The sequence below is a fragment of the Hordeum vulgare genome, chromosome 5H (assembly GCF_904849725.1).
Source record: "Hordeum vulgare subsp. vulgare chromosome 5H, MorexV3_pseudomolecules_assembly, whole genome shotgun sequence".
Taxonomy (NCBI): Eukaryota; Viridiplantae; Streptophyta; class Magnoliopsida; order Poales; family Poaceae; genus Hordeum; species Hordeum vulgare.
The window spans coordinates 24,908,538-24,927,783 of NC_058522.1; the positions used below are offsets into that span (position 1 = coordinate 24,908,538).

General features: G+C 43.1%; 2 protein-coding genes and 1 long non-coding RNA gene across 3 annotated transcripts; 2 read left to right on the forward strand and 1 right to left on the reverse strand.

Annotated features, from left to right (window-relative positions):
• Positions 1-1,181: 1,181 nt before the first annotated feature.
• On the reverse strand, positions 1,182-4,252 carry LOC123398264. The gene is made up of 2 exons (XM_045092752.1): positions 3,923-4,252; positions 1,182-1,522 (listed from the first exon to the last, which is right to left on the reverse strand). The coding sequence occupies exons 1-2, from the start codon at positions 4,231-4,233 to the stop codon at positions 1,513-1,515; spliced, it is 321 nt and encodes a 106-aa protein (XP_044948687.1). The 5' UTR covers positions 4,234-4,252; the 3' UTR covers positions 1,182-1,512.
• Positions 4,253-7,883: 3,631 nt separating this feature from the next.
• LOC123398477 (pentatricopeptide repeat-containing protein At4g18520, chloroplastic) lies at positions 7,884-10,190 on the forward strand. The gene has a single exon (XM_045092943.1). The coding sequence runs from the start codon at positions 8,152-8,154 to the stop codon at positions 10,015-10,017; it is 1,866 nt and encodes a 621-aa protein (XP_044948878.1). The 5' UTR covers positions 7,884-8,151; the 3' UTR covers positions 10,018-10,190.
• Positions 10,191-14,704: 4,514 nt separating this feature from the next.
• Positions 14,705-15,780, forward strand: LOC123398478. Its single transcript, XR_006610167.1, has 3 exons — positions 14,705-14,932; positions 15,014-15,075; positions 15,453-15,780. It is a non-coding gene; the product is annotated as an uncharacterized LOC123398478 (long non-coding RNA).
• Positions 15,781-19,246: the final 3,466 nt, after the last annotated feature.

Here is a 19,246-nt window from a genome sequence, read left to right on the forward strand (position 1 = left end):
TTACTGTTTATATAATAAATATAAACGGTTTTGTTAAAAATCAGTCGACTGAGGATACTATAGTCCGTTGATTTTGCATTAAAGGGGTGTTTGTTTTCAGGGACTTTTTGGTGTAGGGACTAAAAAAAGTCTCTTTTAGTCCCATATGAAACAAACAAACAGGAATGACTTTTAGGGACTAAAAAGGGATATTTTGGATAAAGGAAGAAGTCCCTATGAGAGGGTCTTTTTGGGATTTTTTTGGCACATTTTCCAACAGTGCCCCTACTTTTAGCATGTCATTTAATAACTTCTAATACATTACTAGGGGTAACATGATCTTTTTGCATGTCGTTTAATGAATTCTAGTCCCTATTTAGTCCATGAAAACAAACAGGTAGGGACTAGGGACTTTTTAGTTGGGATTAAAAAAAAGTCCTAAACTTCTGAAACAAACAGGGCCTAAGATTCGTGCAAATAAATTTTTTTCCCATTTGTTTTTTCTTTTTGCATACTATATTACTTGACTGAGACTTCGCGAACACTCCCAAATATAAAATTAATTTTGTTGCACCATAATTTTGTTTGCATGCTATGTTTTCCAATGTATACATATGGATGTAATTTGCAAATTAATTCAAGTCATTTTAGCCTTAATCATATGGATGTGAAGGAGCGAAGTTAGGGCACTGTAGCTTACCTGACTTCTCTCCTTGATGTTAGAGGATCCGGTTCTGCTATGACGTGCTCTTGAAAAGAAAAGATGCCTTTATAATGCAAATGATGTGATAAACAAATGGTGCGCTAAATATTTTCTCTGCTTACAAGAGATGATACATATTTCGATCATATGCATGTTTACGTTAGCATGCTTGCTGTATGCAACAAAGACCTATACTCATTTGCCACTTGATTTTTTGTTTTCTTAGTTTACAGCTAGCCATCTGTGACAGGTTCAACGTTTTGATACCCGAATCATGTCAAATGCAATCAAAATTGATGATCCGATGCAACAAGCTTTTTGTGCCATTGAAAAAAAAATACGATTTAAACCATAGAAATAATGATCGGTGTACCATTCTAGCCGGCTTTGCCGCATATAACTCCTATGGCGAGGAGCTTAATGTGCCATCATCGGTTGCAATGCGTGTTGACGCAACCAAGGCGGTGATTTGTGAGAGTTATAGATGAAAACGAAGTGCTTAAACTGCTAAGTACGTGTATGTGCTCCATCAGCCATACACATGGTCTGAATTATTATGCACCCGTAGCACAGACACCGGGTGCATTACTAAGGTGTACCATACAAATTTCTCAACTACTTATCACAAATTTGTGTGGGTTCCAAGACATGAAAAGATTCTTGGCACGCAGGTGAGTATTATTTATCAAAGCTGCTCTAAAAAGATCCATAGTTCGAAAAAATAATCAGTTCAATTACTAAATTCCACCATGAAGACTGATTACATGTTTAACATGCCCATGAAGTACCGTCGAATGTTGCTGAAAAATGCTCCCCACTCAGAGATGCCCTTACTGACCCCTGCACAAAGCGAACACTATTCAATAAACAGATAGAAAAAATGTGATTCATACAACAATCGCTAACACATAGTGCTGATTTCTGCCTGGTTTTCATGGAGCATAATGCCACAATTTTTGTTCTTTCAACAAAATGTAAATATTATAATATTGAACTAGGCTCCATGATTGTGTATTTTAGGGAACATGTTAAACTACATTACAAACCTACATAATTGACTTTCACCATGGGAACATTTTCACCTTCAAGCACTTGTAGAAATAGTTTGCGCAAAGTGCAAGCAATATCACCAAAACAGCACACCTTAAAATGGAATTATATTTTTTGTTTCCTTCTATACATACATACAGATAAATCGATTAAATGAAATTACTTCTCACTATGATGTGATGTGATGATCACATAAATGGTATGCCTTGTAAGATTTACAGTCTGCCCAGCATACTCAACTTTCCATATCAGTAAATGCTAGTGGTTTGGCCATTACTCTTCATGCCCAATCGAATGCAGTAGCATGTATCTGGAAGCAATACTAAGTTACATAGATCCAGAGCTACAGCACGATGCCCCCAATCTGGACTAGCACGAACCTAACTACATATGTACTCCGTACAACATTGGAGTACAATGATTGCATTTGTGTGGTCATATTGTCATCAATGAGTCTGTAGATGAATTATTTGCCTGCATTATCTGATCATCTCAAACGTGTGATGAGTGGAGTAACACGTGTCATAAAGTTTTCCATGATGATGCATCAGATACTGATATTCAATAAGCACAATAACGTGAATGCAGATGTGAATACTCCAGAAACTATGCAATGACCAAATCGTAAGCGAACAGAGAATGTTACTGTATCATACCTGTTCGCTGTATTACTATTAGCAGGACCTAGATTTGAATCTTTACCGTTTCAATTTGCAATTCTCCACCGATTTAGTTTTCCAGTAACTCGACAAATCTATGCTGCATTAGCTATATCCTCTAAATGAATTACTACCTCAAGGCAATCCTAGGAGTAGCCATTCAAATTGTACCATCCATGACCTAACTGCTTGATCAGGAAGCAATGTTGTCGCATCAGGCAAAGGTAGTGATCAGGCTGCAGCTAAGCAGAAAGTTGGCACTCACTAGTTCAGCTGGTCTTTTCAGTTAATACAATTAATTGCAGGAATTGGTTCTGAGAAGTACTTTCTAACACTTCTCATCAACTTAAATTAATCTCCTCAGTGAAAAAATAGGACATGGTTGTACCTTTTCTTTCATTTTTACCAGGATATTAGTTTTATTTTGTTTAGCATGTATTTTTCCAAATGACAGTAAATGAGAAATGGAAGCCCAGCAGAATTTCGATTTTACATGCCTCATACAACTCGTAAGTACATCTTGTCACTATGAGATTCAGTATGCCCCTGTCATCAGGAAATGGGACAATTCACACCAGCTCACATGTGCGTACTTGGCAGTTGATTTTTGTCCTAAGTCGATCGTCGCTATATTTGATCATGTCTATAGGAAAATGTGGTAATTATACAACATAAAATATAATTTATGATGAATCTAACAAAACTAATCTGGTGTTGTAGATGTTGTTGATATATTTATCAATAGACCTAGTCAAACTTAAAGAAGTTTGACTCAGGACAAACTAGAATTTCAAATAATCTGGAAGGGATGGCGTATCACATTCTACATTTGCATTGCACCTCGTGACCAGATGACTTCTATAGAGTTGATCTAACAATTTCAAGGGTTATGCCATATGCTTAACATTGATGCAAACGGACGGAAAGGGGACTACCCGTGGAATAACTTTGCCAACTAACACAACATGTATGGAGTTATTTTCAGATCAAGTAATGGCAAACTCATAAATTAAGCCAACATTCAAGGGTTTAAACGATATTTTGTAGAGTATTAAACTGAGCAAACTGTCATTCCCTTGACAAGTTGATCAGTGACTTCCAATTTTCTCTATTCCTTCCTGATACGCATCACATCGGTGATAGGATTGCCAATATGACTGCCTGCGGATATCTAATCCTAGGCCAACCTAATTCACCCTACCAATTAGTAAAATCTTCTTCATGTTCAACGGCCATAGTTCTAAATAAAGCAGTAAGCACATACAGTACTATTTGTCACTGAGACCCCTACGCTGTCATGAACTCATGATCCAGTAATCAATCACTCAAGCATTTCATCAAACATCTGCTGCGCGAAACCAAACCCACATCCTTGTTGGCAAAACGCACCGAATTCCACACGGCCCTACTACCAAAGCCGCAACCAACATTTCGTCGAGCACTTGGGGAGCACCACAACCCACTAAGAAAGGTTAGCGAGGAGTCGCAATCGGGACAGGAAGCGGTGGAAGATGATGGCGGTGGCACGGACCTGATCTTCTTGATGAGGATGTCGCGGAGGCTCTTGCCGAGCTCCTGGGAGCGGACGCGCGCCATGAGCGCCTTGCGCGCGAGCACGCGCTTCTCCGAGTTCTTGACGTGGTGCTCCGTCCGGCGCTTGATGAGCCGCTCGATGCCGCTGGACCGCATCTTGCGCTCCATCACCTGGAGCGCGCGCTCCAGGTTGCCGTCCCTCACCTGCACCACGATCCCCCGGGACGGCTGCACCTGCCCGCGGCTCCCCGCGGCCGCCGCCGCCGGCCAGAGCCCCCGCGCCGCTCGTGCTAGTCCCTGCATCTGCATCGCTCGCTCCTGAATGAGTGTGCCGAGGGTACCGTTGCGTCGAGATTCGGGACATCTCGCTATCGGCTCTCGGCCGTCTGTTTTTCCCAATGTTTTCATCCGGACCCCTACGCTATTCTGGAATTGCGTTTCAGGAAATTTGTGGGGATTATCCCGGTCAAACCCCTCAATCCCCACACATCCCATAACATCATTTGGTTCTAGTGTATTTGACATGTTTCATCCCCACATTTTCCCTCAAATTCCCAAATTATAGTGCATTTTTCTCAATACCCAATACACTACCCCTACCTAGTGTATTGGGGATAAATGGGGATTTGAAGGGATTGGGTGAAGGTTGGGGTTTCACCCAATCCCTTGAGGAATTATCCCCACCAATCTCCTCAAAAACACTAGTATCAAACAAGGTCTTACATGTGTACAAACACAAACAGAAAAAAGGCTAGACATTGAACAAAAAAACGCTCATTTTCATGTATTAAAAAAGGTGTGAACCAATATATAGTTGGATGGTTAGAGGGACAGTTGTATCTCCAGCATAGCAGGGTTTAAGTTATGGTGCTTGCATTATTTTTAAATTTATTTCAGAATATCCAACGACATGTTTTCAATGGGAGGAGACGTTTTCGTCAACGACGAAGCATCTATGATGACTTCATAAATATCAAGATGATATGTCAGTTCAGTCTCTTGAAGGTGTTCATCGGGTAGTGTATGCGTATATGCATTTATAGGAATGAGTGTATGCGCGTGTATATGAACGCTTGCATTTGTACTATGTTAAAAAAAGACTTAAGCCCCATTATTTGGACCTCACTTTAACAATATAACAACACACCATGAAAATGCCATGACATGTAAAAAGGAATATGGGATCATGAAAATTTGAGAAAGTTGTTCCCGAGAAAACATGGCAACTTTTGGGAAAAATGACATAACAATACGTGTGAAATAAAAGAAAAATCCACCATGTTATGTTAAAATAAATTGACACAATATATGAAAAATGATAACATAGCATGCCAAAAATATGAATGGTGCGTACAAAAGAAATTTTGCCATGCTACCTACGTTAAACTACCATGGCATAACCAATAAAAATGACATGGTTTTAAATAAAAATCTTATTCTATTATTAATAAAAAATGCCATGCTATTAATAACATTATATCATATTATTAATGAAAATTTCATGTTATTAAATATTGAAAATGACTTGCTCTCTCTTATTAATGAAAAATCCACGTTATTAATTATTAAGATGTCATACTATTAATAAAAATACCATGTTATCGTTTATTCGAATGTCATATTATTAATTACAAAAATGGCGTCCCATTATCAATGAAAGATGTCATGTTATTAGTTATTAAAATGTCTTGCTCTTAATAATAAAATTGTCACTCTTTTATTTAAAAATTGCCTTGTTATAAATTATTAAAATGCAATGTTATTAACTGTTAAATTGACATGACATTATTAATACAATTGCTATTCTATTATTAATAATGAAAATTGCCACCCTCTTAATAATAAAACTAACATGTTAGGTTAATAAAAATGACATTGTCTAACAAGTTAAAATGCCATGGCCAAAAGAGTGAAAATGGCATGCTATCTAGAATGAAAATTTACAAATGACAACATTAGAAGAAGTTTATTAAAAAAGCAACAATTTGCCATGTTAAAAATATTATATCCATGACAACATTATGAATTTTCCAAGGTAAAAAACCCATTTCACGTGTGGACATTAAGAAAAACTCTAGGAAATTGCCATGTGGTCATTGTTTTCACACATGTGAACTTGTTATATACCTAACACAAAATTGCCATATTAAAACATTATTTGCCATGGCAAACTCTAGGAAATTGCCATGTGGACATTGTTTGCACATGTGAACTTGTTATATACCTAACACAAAATTGCCATATTAAAACATTATTTGCCATGGCAAACTCCAGAAATTAGCCATGTGGACATTGTTTTGCACATGTGAACTTGCCATATACCTAACACAAAATTTCCATGTGATCAATACAAATTGCTCTAGAAAATCCATGAAAAACAAAAACAACAATTTGTTAAAATTGCCATATGAGTTTTCAGAGATTTTCCATGTCGACGCCGCACAAAAAATGCCATGTATTTTAGAAAAACAAATCTTGTCATGATCATTACTATCTTTTTTGCCATTGTTTAGTAGCACTAGAAGCATAGGAAAGTTTCAGGTGATACTAAGCTTTAGGTGATACTGTGATACAGACTTCTGGGTCATTGGATCCCAAATCCAACGACATCTGAGGACCTCTAGTACTAGTGTGCAATTTTAAGACTCTTGAATGACTTTTTTGCAAAATGTTCAAGAGCTCCCGGGAGCCGTCAGATCCGAGATCCAAAGGCTCCCAAAAGCCCATATCATTGTATCACCTAAGCCTCGGAATCACCTGATATTTCCCCTGGAAGCACTAGGTAGAGCACACAAAGAACAATGGCAAAACACCGCCGCGCAAAATGAACATGCTGGGGCAAAGCAGCAGCTAGAGCACTAGCCACACAGAACTGAACAAAAAAAAATGACATACAATCACACAAAAAAAACTTCAGCATGTATGAAAATGTACATGTAAAATTTTTATGGTTGAAAACTGAAAATAGTGTGACAACTACATGAAAACGACATAAGGTAAAACTCAAACCGTGGCAGTTTTGACATTGAATTGTTCATGGTAATTTCTATGCATTGTTTTAATTCTCTGAATTTCATAGTTCCGTGCATTTTATATGCAACCATGGCAATTCCCCCCTAAAAACTACATAACCTCTCTCCCGTATCACTACGCGAAGAATGAAAAAAAATTTAAAGAACAGAAAATCTATAGAGAAAGATGTGGGTGCAACAAGAGGAAGACGGGTAGTCAACCTTCATGAGCTCCAATGGTGTCGATCTTTTCGTCGGCCTCCCTCTCACCTTAATAGCGTTGCAAAAAATCTCCCCAAGGCCCTCGCCCCCATCGATGCCTTGCTTCAGCCGAGCGCCAACCTCCTCCTCCGCAAAGGCTAGCCGCAACGCCAGTCCAAGCAATCGATGAGCACCAACCTCCGACACTTCACAAGATGCATCTCGCGAGAGACGCACATCGTCGGTGATGACCTCCCCTCAAGTGGAGTAGTCGCCTCGGCACCATCCCCGAGAAGGTGTCGTCGTCGTCCTAGGCTCGTAACATCGCCGACTCGCCCTCCGCAATTGCCACTATAGCTAGGCTGCGTCGTGGCGACCTTGCGAAGTTTTGAGATGCATCGGTGATGAGCGCTTAGTCGACGTGGAATCCGACACGAGGTCTCTCTCTCTCTCTCTCTCTGGGGGAAATTGGATGCTAAGGGGGAGAGGGGCACCCGGTGTTGACTGCATAGGTTGTGGACACGTTTTCCACAAATGGGGTGGTCTTTCCGACATGTACAATCTAAGATGCTTTAAGATCTGTGTTTTTATCCAACGATTAAAAAGAGTGTTTGTTGGGAAAGTCATAATATCTAGCATCAGCTAGATAAGATTTTCGAAAATCTAACATCACATTTTTAGCTCTTGGAAAAAAAAACATTAACTCTTGTTAAACCCTGGTCCACTCGCTGGACAAAATCCACGAAAGAAAGGGAAAAGGAAAACAAAAACCCATCCACCCCACACTCGCCGGAGCGACACCATCATCGCCTCCGGCAGGCAACCCGAGCCTCCCCATCGTCACCTCCAGCCACTTCACTTCCCCACCCTCCGCCGCCGGTGCCGCGCCGCTTCCTAGAGCGGGCGGGGGACCACCACCAGGTACACCACTCCGTGCCTGGTGTCGTCTTCCCTTGGCTCCTCTTCCAGCTCTCCGTTTCCGCCCGCGCGCCGGAGCTGGGAGGGAGGGAACCAGATGCTGTTCTGTTGCTCTCTCTCGCCCCCAGGAACCCAAACTTATCCGCTCCCACCATTCCAGCAGCAGAGCAGCTCCCCGCGGAAAGCACGCAGCTTCGGCCGGCACAAGAGCAGCAAGTCCGAGAACCAATATCTGAGGGCGCAATCTTTCCGGACGCGAACCAGGGACCAACCTTGGCGTGCCCAAACGCACCGAGATGATGGCTACGGCCCTCCGGAGCAAGACCCTGAGGACGAGGGGCACTCGCCAATTTCCACGGACGCGGAGATGCTTGCTTCCTGGCTGCGTTCTTGCGGCGCCGTGGCTGATGTTCGGCGGGTGCACGGGGTTGCTGTGCGGTCGCCTGATGGTCCGGGGATTTTTCTGGCTAATAATTTGATCACCTCGTATGCGAGGTTCCATGAGATTCCAGACGCGAGGAAGGTGTTCGATGAAATGCCCGAGAGGACTGTTGTGTCGTGGACGGCGATGATGAATGGGTATCAGAAATCGGGCAACCACGGTGAGGTCGTCAGGCTGTTCTTGGATATGATTGCCAGCGGGGAGCGAGGTAACAGCTTGAGTTTCGTTTGCCTCTTGAAGTCTTGTGGTGAGCAATGCGATGGTAAGCTGGGACAGCAGGTCCATTGCTGTGTTGTGAAAGGAGGGTGGAGCAATGTGATTATGGATAGTGCCGTTGCACACTTCTATGCTCAGTGTGGTGATGTTGACGGTGCTTCAATGATGTTTGATAAGATGACCTCTCGTGATGTCATCTCGTGGACAACAATGATCACGGCTTATGTGCAGCATGGGCGTGGGGATAAGGCCCTTCAGATGTTTCCGGCGATGATCTCTGAGGGATTTCACCCTAACGAGTTCACGGTGTGCAGCATCCTCAAGGCTTGCGCAGAAGAGAAGGCTCTAAGATGTGGGAAGCAGCTGCATGGTGCTCTTGTGAAGAAGTTGTTCAAAAATGACATCCATGTCGGCAGCGCTCTTGTTACCATGTATGCCAGAAACAGGGAAGTGTCTGATGCTCAGGCAGTGTTTGATGTGATGCCTAGGAGAAACACCATTACATGGACTTCTCTGATCTCGGGCTATGCGCAAAGTGGCCATGCTGAAAGGGCTATCATGTTGTTTCGACAGATGAAGACGCGACGGGTGTCTGTTAACAACCTTACCATTGTTGGTCTTCTTAGTGCATGTGGCTCCTTAAGATCACTCTGTCTTGGTAAGGAACTGCATGCACAGGTAATCAAGAATTCCATTCAAGAGAATCTTCAAATTGGGAGTACGCTTGTTTGGTGCTACTGTAAATGTGGAGAGTATACATATGCTGCACGAATTCTAGAAGAAATGCCGGACCGTGATGCTGTCGCATGGACAGCTATGATTTCAGGCTACAATAGCGTTGGTCATAGTGCTGAAGCACTTAAGTCATTAGATGATATGTTATGGGATGGCGTGACTCCAAATACCTACACTTATTCCTCAGCTTTGAAAGCCTGTGCGAAACTAGAGGCTCTGCAAGATGGAAGGAGGATTCACGGTGTTGTTAACAAGACTCCTGCCTTCTCAAATGTGTTTGTGGGAAGCTCATTGATCGATATGTACATGAGGTGTGGAAAAGTCGACGAAGCTCGACGAGTCTTCAGCGCCCTGCCAGAACACAACTTGGTAACATGGAAAGTGATAATTACAGGATTTGCTCAGAATGGCCTCTGTGAAGAGGCTTTTAAGTATATGTACCTAATGCAGCAACAAGGGTACGATGCTGATGACTTTATGCTTTCAAAAGTTCTGACATCATGCGGTGATCTTCAATGGAAGTCAGATTCCATCTCTTTTTCTGGCTCGAATACTGGTTCACTCAGATAGGTAAAATTTCCTGTCTGAGTTAATTTCTGGGGATTAATTTGTACAGAGCTCTTGCAGTTAGCTTAACTATTTATGCTACTAGTAGTTCTCCGCATACTCTGTATCGGTTATCATGTGATGTGATTGCTTTCGAGATTGAGCAATCACACAAAAACAAATATTGATCTGTTTTACTCGGTTTCCTGCACTAGTGATGCTAGATAATTGATATTGTTTATTTAATGTTAATAGTTTTAGTACTTACTCCGATCCATAGTACTTGTCGCTTAAACGGATGTATCTAGACGTGTTTCAGTGTTAGATACATCCGTTTGAGCGACAAGCAGTATGGATCGGAGGGAGTATCTGAATTCCAGAGTTGGTGTATTCTACCTGAAAGCCAAGTTTCAAGCAATAATAAGCGTGCAACACGTTTATATTATGTAGCATATCTGAGGTTTTCTTTGGGGTAATATGGAGGATGGAACTGTTATATATCGTTGAACCTTGCATTTGATTTTACACCAATTTTGCTTAATTCTTTTGCTGCAATGCTTTCAGAGTTGTCTTGCTTAAACAAATGAACTTTTCTTGTAGCAATTATCTATCTCAAAATTATCACCGAACTACTAATTTTTCGAACCCTTATCCCAGATTTGTACTTATTGTGCTAATGTTATCATAAAGTTGCACATTTTACCAGCTGGACAACTATGAACCACATGTCATGCACATGTGGTCCTGCTGACCTCAGAGTGGTTGACCTGTTGGCCTAACGTTGCAGAAAAAGGTGTAGTTTCCTGATAATATGTGCGGAGAATGCGTAGTTTGTGAATATTTTTCAAGAAGCACATTTCTTTTTTTCTTGCTTGATGCTATATATCAATTTAACATGTTCTCTAATATTTTTCTCAAAAAGTTCTGTTCTTGTTAACTGAAAGAATCTGAACCCCAAGATGTTACTTAGATTCAGAAAATTTCCATCCACTTCATCGGTTTGTTGCTTGAATAGCTTATTCTTGCTCTAATGCTTAGCCTGTCATAATGTAATTGTTAGAGTTATAATATAAGTCATGTACCCCTTTGTATTTATCCCGTTGTATAAGGGGTGTCCTGCATATGTTCCACACCTGTACATGTATATATATCGGCCTATGGCCTCATGGGAATACAAGTTGCTTATTCCTAACAGTAATGACATACAACCCCCTCTTATTTCTGAACACTTGGGAACGGTGATGACAGAGATAACGAAACAAGAGCAATAATTGATTGAGTAAAGCTGTTGTAATGGTTATTCTAATGAAATGTTCTATGTCAAAAGTATTAGTAACAACCAGCCTGTTATTAGTTATCCATATACTCATCCACATCAGATTCCCTGTCTGGCTACTTCTTTCCTTTTATCTTCATCATCGAACAGACAAACGAACTGTAAGGACACCTTTTGTGCTTCATCTTCTAAGACATTGCTTGGATATTGTTACATTGTGAAGGAGATTGCTATACTGATGATAGATACAATTACTGATGATTTCTGCATTGAAGTCACACACTACAACTAAAAGGAGAACGTTAGTTCCTTTTTCAGTACCATATATGTATTTTTGTCATGGAAATGCAAATCTTACAATGAATACTTAATGCACGCGTAAATAGTGAAAACATCTGTGACAGAAACATTGATCTCCATATTAATATGTCCGACATGAGTACAGTGTGAAATGCCAATTTTGTTTGTTCTTGGCTTCAGTTATGTCTATTTTCTGGGTTTGTCACTGGCTTGTATCATTTGTAGCAGTAAAATTGCCCATATCAACATCAAGTGTTTGGTTAATGCTATTGCATGGTGCATGAATACAGAACATGCGCCTGTGTCATTTCTCTATGTTTATTTTATGGATGCATGGCAGATAAATTTGCAAAATGAGCACTTCCATATTTTTTTATGGTGGCAGCTGTTTGGCATGACTCCCAGCTCCAAAAAATCTAGGGGCTGAAGCTGGGGGTATATTAAGGGTGTTGACATGAGCCTTCTTTATTCATGTTATACTGAAAATTTATGCTAATGGTACTTTATTTAGCCTACAAAATCCAGGTCCTGCAAGAAACAGGGAGTTGGAGCTCATTACCTTAAGTTATCTGTGTCCCCGGAGGATAGTTCAATTTAGTTCAGTAAGCACTAGGTGTATGCAATTCATGACTAACCTCTTTAAGTTTGTCTGAACTTCATTTGGATCACATAGCCTGAAGAAATTGACACCTTTCTCTTTGGGTAACCAAATCAAAACAATTAAAGTGATTTCAAATAGTTGGAATTTGAATAACTGTAAAGTTCAGTTAAATATACAGAAGTGTGATGCAGTTCTTGACTCGTACCTTTGAAGCATCTAGATCATACATTCTGACTACAGAACTTGTGGAAGCTAACAGATTTTGCTTTAAGATAGACATGATACATCAATCTGATGAATCCGAATATGTATATTATGCAGTTTATAAAACCAAGTAGTGAATTGAATGTAACTCTTTTTGCACACTGTTCTATCGCCTTCTAACTCGTATTGCATAATTTCAGTTTTCTCCTCCAAACAATTATTTCAATCATCTCGCTGCTTACAATTAATTGCTACATTGTATAAACAGTAGATCTATGTTAGTGATATATTGCTGTATACAACAGCATGGATGTCATGTAGGTGCGGAAGGGGCCCCATGTGGAGGTCTTTCAACATGTTTCATCAATCCTCAATGAGTATGGATTTTTCATCAATCCCAAGGGAAGTAGAAGGGAAGCTAAGGACACCTGGTGGTGGAACGATGAGGTCCAGAAGGTTATTAGGGAGAAGAAGGACTGTTTCAGATGCCTATATCTGGACAGGAGTGCAGCTAACATGGAGAAGTATAAGGTGGCGAAGAAGGCAGCAAAGCGGGCGGTGAGTGAAGCGAGAGGTCGGGCGTATGAGGACCTCTACCAACGTTTAAACACTAAGGAAGGTGAAAGGGACATCTATAAGATGGCCAAGATTAGGGAGAGGAAGACGAGGGATGTCGGCGAAGTCAAATGCATCAAGGACGGAGATGATCAGCTTCTTGTGAAGGATGAGGCGATCAAGCGTAGATGGCGGGAGTACTTTGACAACCTTTACAATGGAGAGGTTGATAGCTCTACCATTGAGCTAGACGACTCCTTTGATGATACCAGCATGTGCTTTGTGCGACGTATCCAGGAGTGTGAGGTTAAGGAGGCGTTAAAAAGGATGAAAGTAGGCAAAGCGATGGGTCCTGATGGTATCCCCATCGAGGTGTGGAGAGGCCTAGGAGACATAGCGATAGTATGGCTAACTAAGCTTTTCAACCTCATTTTTCGATCAAACAAGATGCCCGAAGAATGGAGGCGGAGTATTTTAGTACCAATCTTTAAGAACAAGGGGGATGTTCAAAGTTGTACTAATTACCGCGGAATCAAGCTGATGAGCCATACTATGAAGCTATGGGAGAGAGTCATTGAACACCGTTTAAGAAGGTTAACAAGCGTGACCAAAAACCAATTTGGTTTCATGCCTGGGAGGTCTACCATGGAAGCCATCTTCTTGGTACGACAGCTGATGGAGAGATATAAGGAGCAAAAGAAGGACCTTCATATGGTGTTCATTGATTTGGAGAAGGCCTATGATAAGATACCTCGGAATGTCATGTGGTGGGCCTTGGAGAAACACAAAGTCCCAATAAAGTACATTACCCTCATCAAGGATATGTATGATAATGTTGTGACAAGTGTTCGAACAAGTGATGGCGACACCGATGACTTTCCGATTAGAATAGGGCTACACCAAGGGTCAGCTTTGAGCCCTTATCTTTTTGATTTGGTGATGGATGAGGTCACAAGGGATATACAAGGAGATATCCCATGGTGTATGCTCTTTGCGGATGATGTGGTGCTAGTCGATGATAGCCGAACGGGGGTTAATAGAAAGTTAGAGTTATGGAGGCGGACTCTAGAATCGAAAGGTTTTAGGCTTAGTAGAACTAAAACTGAATACATGAGGTGCAATTTTAGTGCTACTAGGCACGAGGATGGAGAGGTTAGCCTTGGTGGGCAGGTGGTACCGGAGAGAGACACGTTTCGATATTTGGGGTCCATGTTGCAGAAGGATGGCGATATCGATGAAGACGTGGGCCACCGAATCAAGGCTGGGTGGATGAAGTGGCGCCAAGCTTCTGGCGTACTCTGTGACAAGAGAGTGCCACAAAAGCTAAAAGGCAGGTTTTATAGGACAGCTATCCGACCTGCGATGTTGTATGGCGCGGAGTGTTGGCCAACCAAGAGACGACATATCCAATAGTTAGGTGTAGCAGAGATGCGCATGTTGAGATGGATATGTAGCCACACAAGGAAGGATCGGGTACGGAATGACGATATACGAGAGAGACTTGGGGTAGCATCGATTGAAGAGAAGCTGGTCCAGCATCGTCTCAGATGGTTTGGACATATTCAACGGAGGCCATCGGAAGCGCCGGTGCTTAGCGGACGGATAAAGCGTGCTGAGAATGTTAAGAGGGGTCGTGGTAGACCAAACTTGACATGGGAGGAGTCCGTTAAGAGACACCTGAAGGTTTGAAATATCGACAAAGACTTAGCCATGGACAGGGGTGCGTGGAAGTTAGCTATCCACGTTCCAGAGCCATGACTTGGTTTCGAGATCTTATGAGTTTCAACTCTAGCCTACCCCAACTTGTTTGGGACTGAAAGGCTTGGTTGTTGTTGTTGTTGTAGATTCCGTGGACACTATAAACCTGTACTACTCTTTGTATTGCTTCACACAATAATTTGCTATGTGAATAAACGGTTATTTTCCTGATTACTTTATTTTGTCTTTCATTTCTTAAAGCCGGCCTTATGACTGCAGAAAGTCAGACGGAGAGTCATGCAAAGGTATGTCAGGCCCAAGTTATTCTTTTTGCATTTAACAAACTGAGTCCTAATCTCTCCCCTTCTTTTTAAAATGGATAATAGGGCTTACAGATGCAAACATGGCGGTTACGGGAACGGCCAATCTGGATGCTGCAGAGGAAAAGGTAAAAATAATCAAATCTGGCTTTGATCTAGTTTTGGATAGGCTGGTGGTGTTCGGTAATGAGTAATGATACTGTGGCAGCAAAAAGGAAGAGAGCGATAAGAATATATGCCCTTTCCTTGTTCTATTTTTTTTTTACATCAACTTTTCTTCAAAATATGTAAAGTGAAATTTTTCCATATTGACAAATCCGAATGCTTTCAGATACTCCCTCCGTCCCAAAATAAGTGTCTTAAACTTAGTACAATTTTGTACTAGAGCTAGTACAAAGTTGAGACAGTTATTTTGGGACAAAGGGAGTACATAATAGAATCTTTATTTTAAGTTGTGTTTTCTTTACTCTTTACTGTGCTCATCTTGCCCTAATCTCTGGTCCAGGTCACAACTGTTGGAAATTACAGCTTCTCCCTTATGGCACGGCAGCAAATTACAGACACACGTAACCCATTATACCTTAATACTGATTTTGATGCAGCAGCACCAAGCAGCTTTGCCTACACCTTATGGCAACACAAATGGGTCACAGTAACTAGAGCAAAAAAGTGATGGTTTTGGTGCTGCAAAGCCAGGCAGCTTTTTAGCTTATTCAGCCATATTTATAGAGTGCAAATATTCATGTTCTAATGGACTTTGGCTACTAAGCCTGGACATGTTCAACTGCTTGTATTGCACACTAAATGAGCTACAAAATATCTAAATTCTAGTCTACCATACCTAGTGTGTGTTCACACACATGGATAGAAACTAGATTTTGCTACTAGAACAGCCAAGGAAAAAATAGTGATCAAGACCTGTCTTTACGGGTGGGAACTCTATTTATCTACGGAATCCCTCATATCTGATGCACTCTATAGCCACCATGGTTGGTTTGGCACTGCTTTGAGTTGCCTCCAAACATATATCACCTATTGCAATGCTATGACATTCCAACTATGGTTCATCTCTGCCATCCTAGCGTGTTCTTCATCAGTTTTTTTTACCAAAGAAATGCATTAAAAAGTAGGCTTAATTAGCTTAATAACATAGCTGAACTGTATAGGTTCCAAGTAATCTCAACGTTGGGACTTCACCAAGGGGGCTTGCACATCATTATTATCTCCAACACCTTGGTGTTCTTTTCAAGAAAAAGCAAAAGACTTTTGCGTTTCATTTCATCGAAAAGATAGGGGTTTGAGTTAAAGTCCTCCTAGGAGGTGGCTACAAGGCCATAAAAGAAAAACAAAATCAGTGGACGTCCCAGGTATGTGGGATCGCAGCTTTGAGGCCTTGTGCGCCGGCTCTGGCGCAAAGCGCTGCTTCCTCCTTGATCTTCGCTACCAGGCTAATGGTCGAGGGGCGACTTCTGTCAAACACGCAGTCATTTCTGTGCTTCCATGTCATCCAAGGCACGAGCAGGGTCATGGATGCGAGGCCTTTGCGCATCGGCTTCGGCGTCGTTTGCCTCGCGGTGGTCCACCAAGCATTGAGTGATTCCTCGCCATCGGGTGGGCGACAAGGCATCCTCAGCCATGCCAGGGCCTCGTGCCAAACCTGACGAGAGAATGGGCAGGTGAGGAGGAGGTGGTGCATGGTTTCTGGTTCCTGGTCACATAGGGGGCACCGCGGGGGATGTTGTAACCCTCTTCTGGCAAGCCGGTCAGCCGTCCAGCAGCGATCGAGCTTGGCGAGCCAGTGGAAGAATCGGACGCGCGGCGGCGCCCAACATTTCCAGGTGAGCTTCCAGGCATCGCATGAGATGGAGCGTGGAAGGTAGCCTGGTAGGCCGATTGCGCGGTATAAGTGCCGCTTGCAGTCCACTTCCATAGCAGGTGATCAGGCTCATTGGAGAGCGTCGTGTGTTCGATCTTGTGCCAGAGCTGTAGGTATTGGCCAACCTCTTGGATCCCGATCACGCCATGGATATCCCGTGCCCACTTGTGAGCTTGCAGCCCGTCGGCCACGGTCCGTAGTTTGCGCCGGTGCTTGGGGATGCATGCATGTAGCAAGGGCGCGATTTCGCGGATGGAACGTCCCTCAATCCATCTGTCTTCCCAGAAAAGGGCCTTCTGGCCGTTGCCAAGCTGCATGGTGGTGGAGGCGAAGAAGAAGTCGCGTTCCTCCGCCGAGAATTGCAGATCGAGGCCACTCCATGCTCTAGTGTTATCAGTGCAGTTGAACCACAACCAGCGTGTGCGCAGCGAAAGGCCGGAGCGCTCTAGGTCGCGGACGCCGAGGCCACCCAATGAGATTGGGTGCGCGACACGCTGCCAATTGACATGGCAGTTGCCGCCATTGGCATCAGCGCGCCGTGCCCATAGGAACCCTCGCTAGATCTTCACCAGCGCCTTGATTGTCTTTTTTGGCAGCGCGAGCACGAGTAGCTGGTGAATAGGGATCGCGCTCAGGACAGCTTTGACGAATACGAGGTGACCAACCTTGTTCATGAGGCGCACCTTCCAGCACGGGAGCATGCCGGCGGTCCTGTCGACGACGGGCTGTAGCTGGGCTGCAGTTGGGCACCGTATTGTCAGTGGGATGCCCAGATAGGTGATGGGCAGGTCCACAATGGGGCACCCAAGCAGGTCGACAACGGGCGTGGCCGCGACAGGGTCGCAGCGAATCAGCGTGGCAGAGCTCTTCAGGAAGTTTACCTGCAGTCCGGAGGCGCGCCCAAAGAGTTGCAGGATGCTCTTTACCGCCTCGATGTCGCCGCGCGAGGGGTGGCAAAAGAGAATCACGTCGTCGGCGTATAGCGAGACAACGGGAATCGAGCGACGGGGATGCAGTTGCTGTAGGATGCCGAGCTCGGTGGTGTGGTGCAGTGCTATCCCACAGACAACAGCGCCGGAAATTGACACGTTGATGGAGGCTGGGCTTGCGTTGGTTTTTCCCTTGAAGAGGAAAGGGTGATGCAACACAGGAGCAGTAAGTATTTCCCTCAGTTTGAGAACCAAGGTATCGATCCAGAAAGAGGGTCTCGTCAAGTCCAGAGTACCTGCGCAAACACAAACAAGCTTGCACCCAACGCTTCAAAGGGGTTGTCAATCCCTTCAAGATTGTTTGCAAAGTGAGATCTGAAGGCGGAAAGTGCAACGAAGTAAAAAGTGTAAAGCTGAAAATATGGTGTGGAGTAGACCCTGGGGGCCATAGTGTTCACTAGAGGCTTCTCTCAAAATAGCAAGTATTATGGTGGGTGAACAAATTACTGTCGAGCAATTGATAGAACCGTGCAAAGTCATGATGATATCTAAGGCAATGATCATACATATAGGCATCACGTCCGAGACAAGTAGACCGATACTTTCTGCATCTACTACTATTACTCCACACATCGACCGCTATCTAGCATGCATCTAGTGTATTGAGTTCATGATGAACAGAGTAACACTTTAAGCAAGATGACATGATGTAGAGGGATAATCTCAAAACAATGATGAAAACCACATCTTTTACCCTTGATGGCAACAACATGATGTGTGCCTCGCTACCCCTTCTGTCACTAGGTGAGGTCACCGCACGGTATGAACCCAAAACCAAGCACTTCTCCCATTGCAAGAATCATAGATCTAGTTGGCCAGACAATACCCACAACTCGAAGAGAATTACAAGGATATGAAATCATGCATAAGAGAGATCAGAAGAACTCAAATAAGATTCATAGATAATCTGATCATAAATCCACAATTCATCGGATCTCGACAAACACACCGAAAAAGAAGATTACATCGGATAGATCTCCATGAAGATCATGGAGAACTTTGTATTGAAGATCCAAGAGAGAGAAGAAGCCATCTAGTTACTAACTATGGACCCGTAGGTTTATGGTGAACTATTCACGCATCATCGGAGAGGTCATGGTGTTGATGAAGAAGCCCTCCGTGTCCGAACTCCCCTCCGGCAGGGCACCAGAACGTGCCCCAGATGGGATCTTGCAAAGACAGAAGCTTGTGGCGGCGGAAAAGTAATTTCAATGATCTCCTGATTTGTTTTGTGATTTTTAGGGAATTTATAGGCGCAACCCCTAGGGCAAAGGGCGTCCAGGGGGCCCAAAAGCCTGGATGGCGCGGCCTCCCCCTGGCCGCGGGGTGGGGGCTTGTGGGGCCCCTGAGGCTCCCCTGCGTTGGCTGTCAAGCTTCCCGATCTTCTTCCGTTCCGGAAAAAACTTTTCGCGGATTTTCTTCCGTTTGGACTCC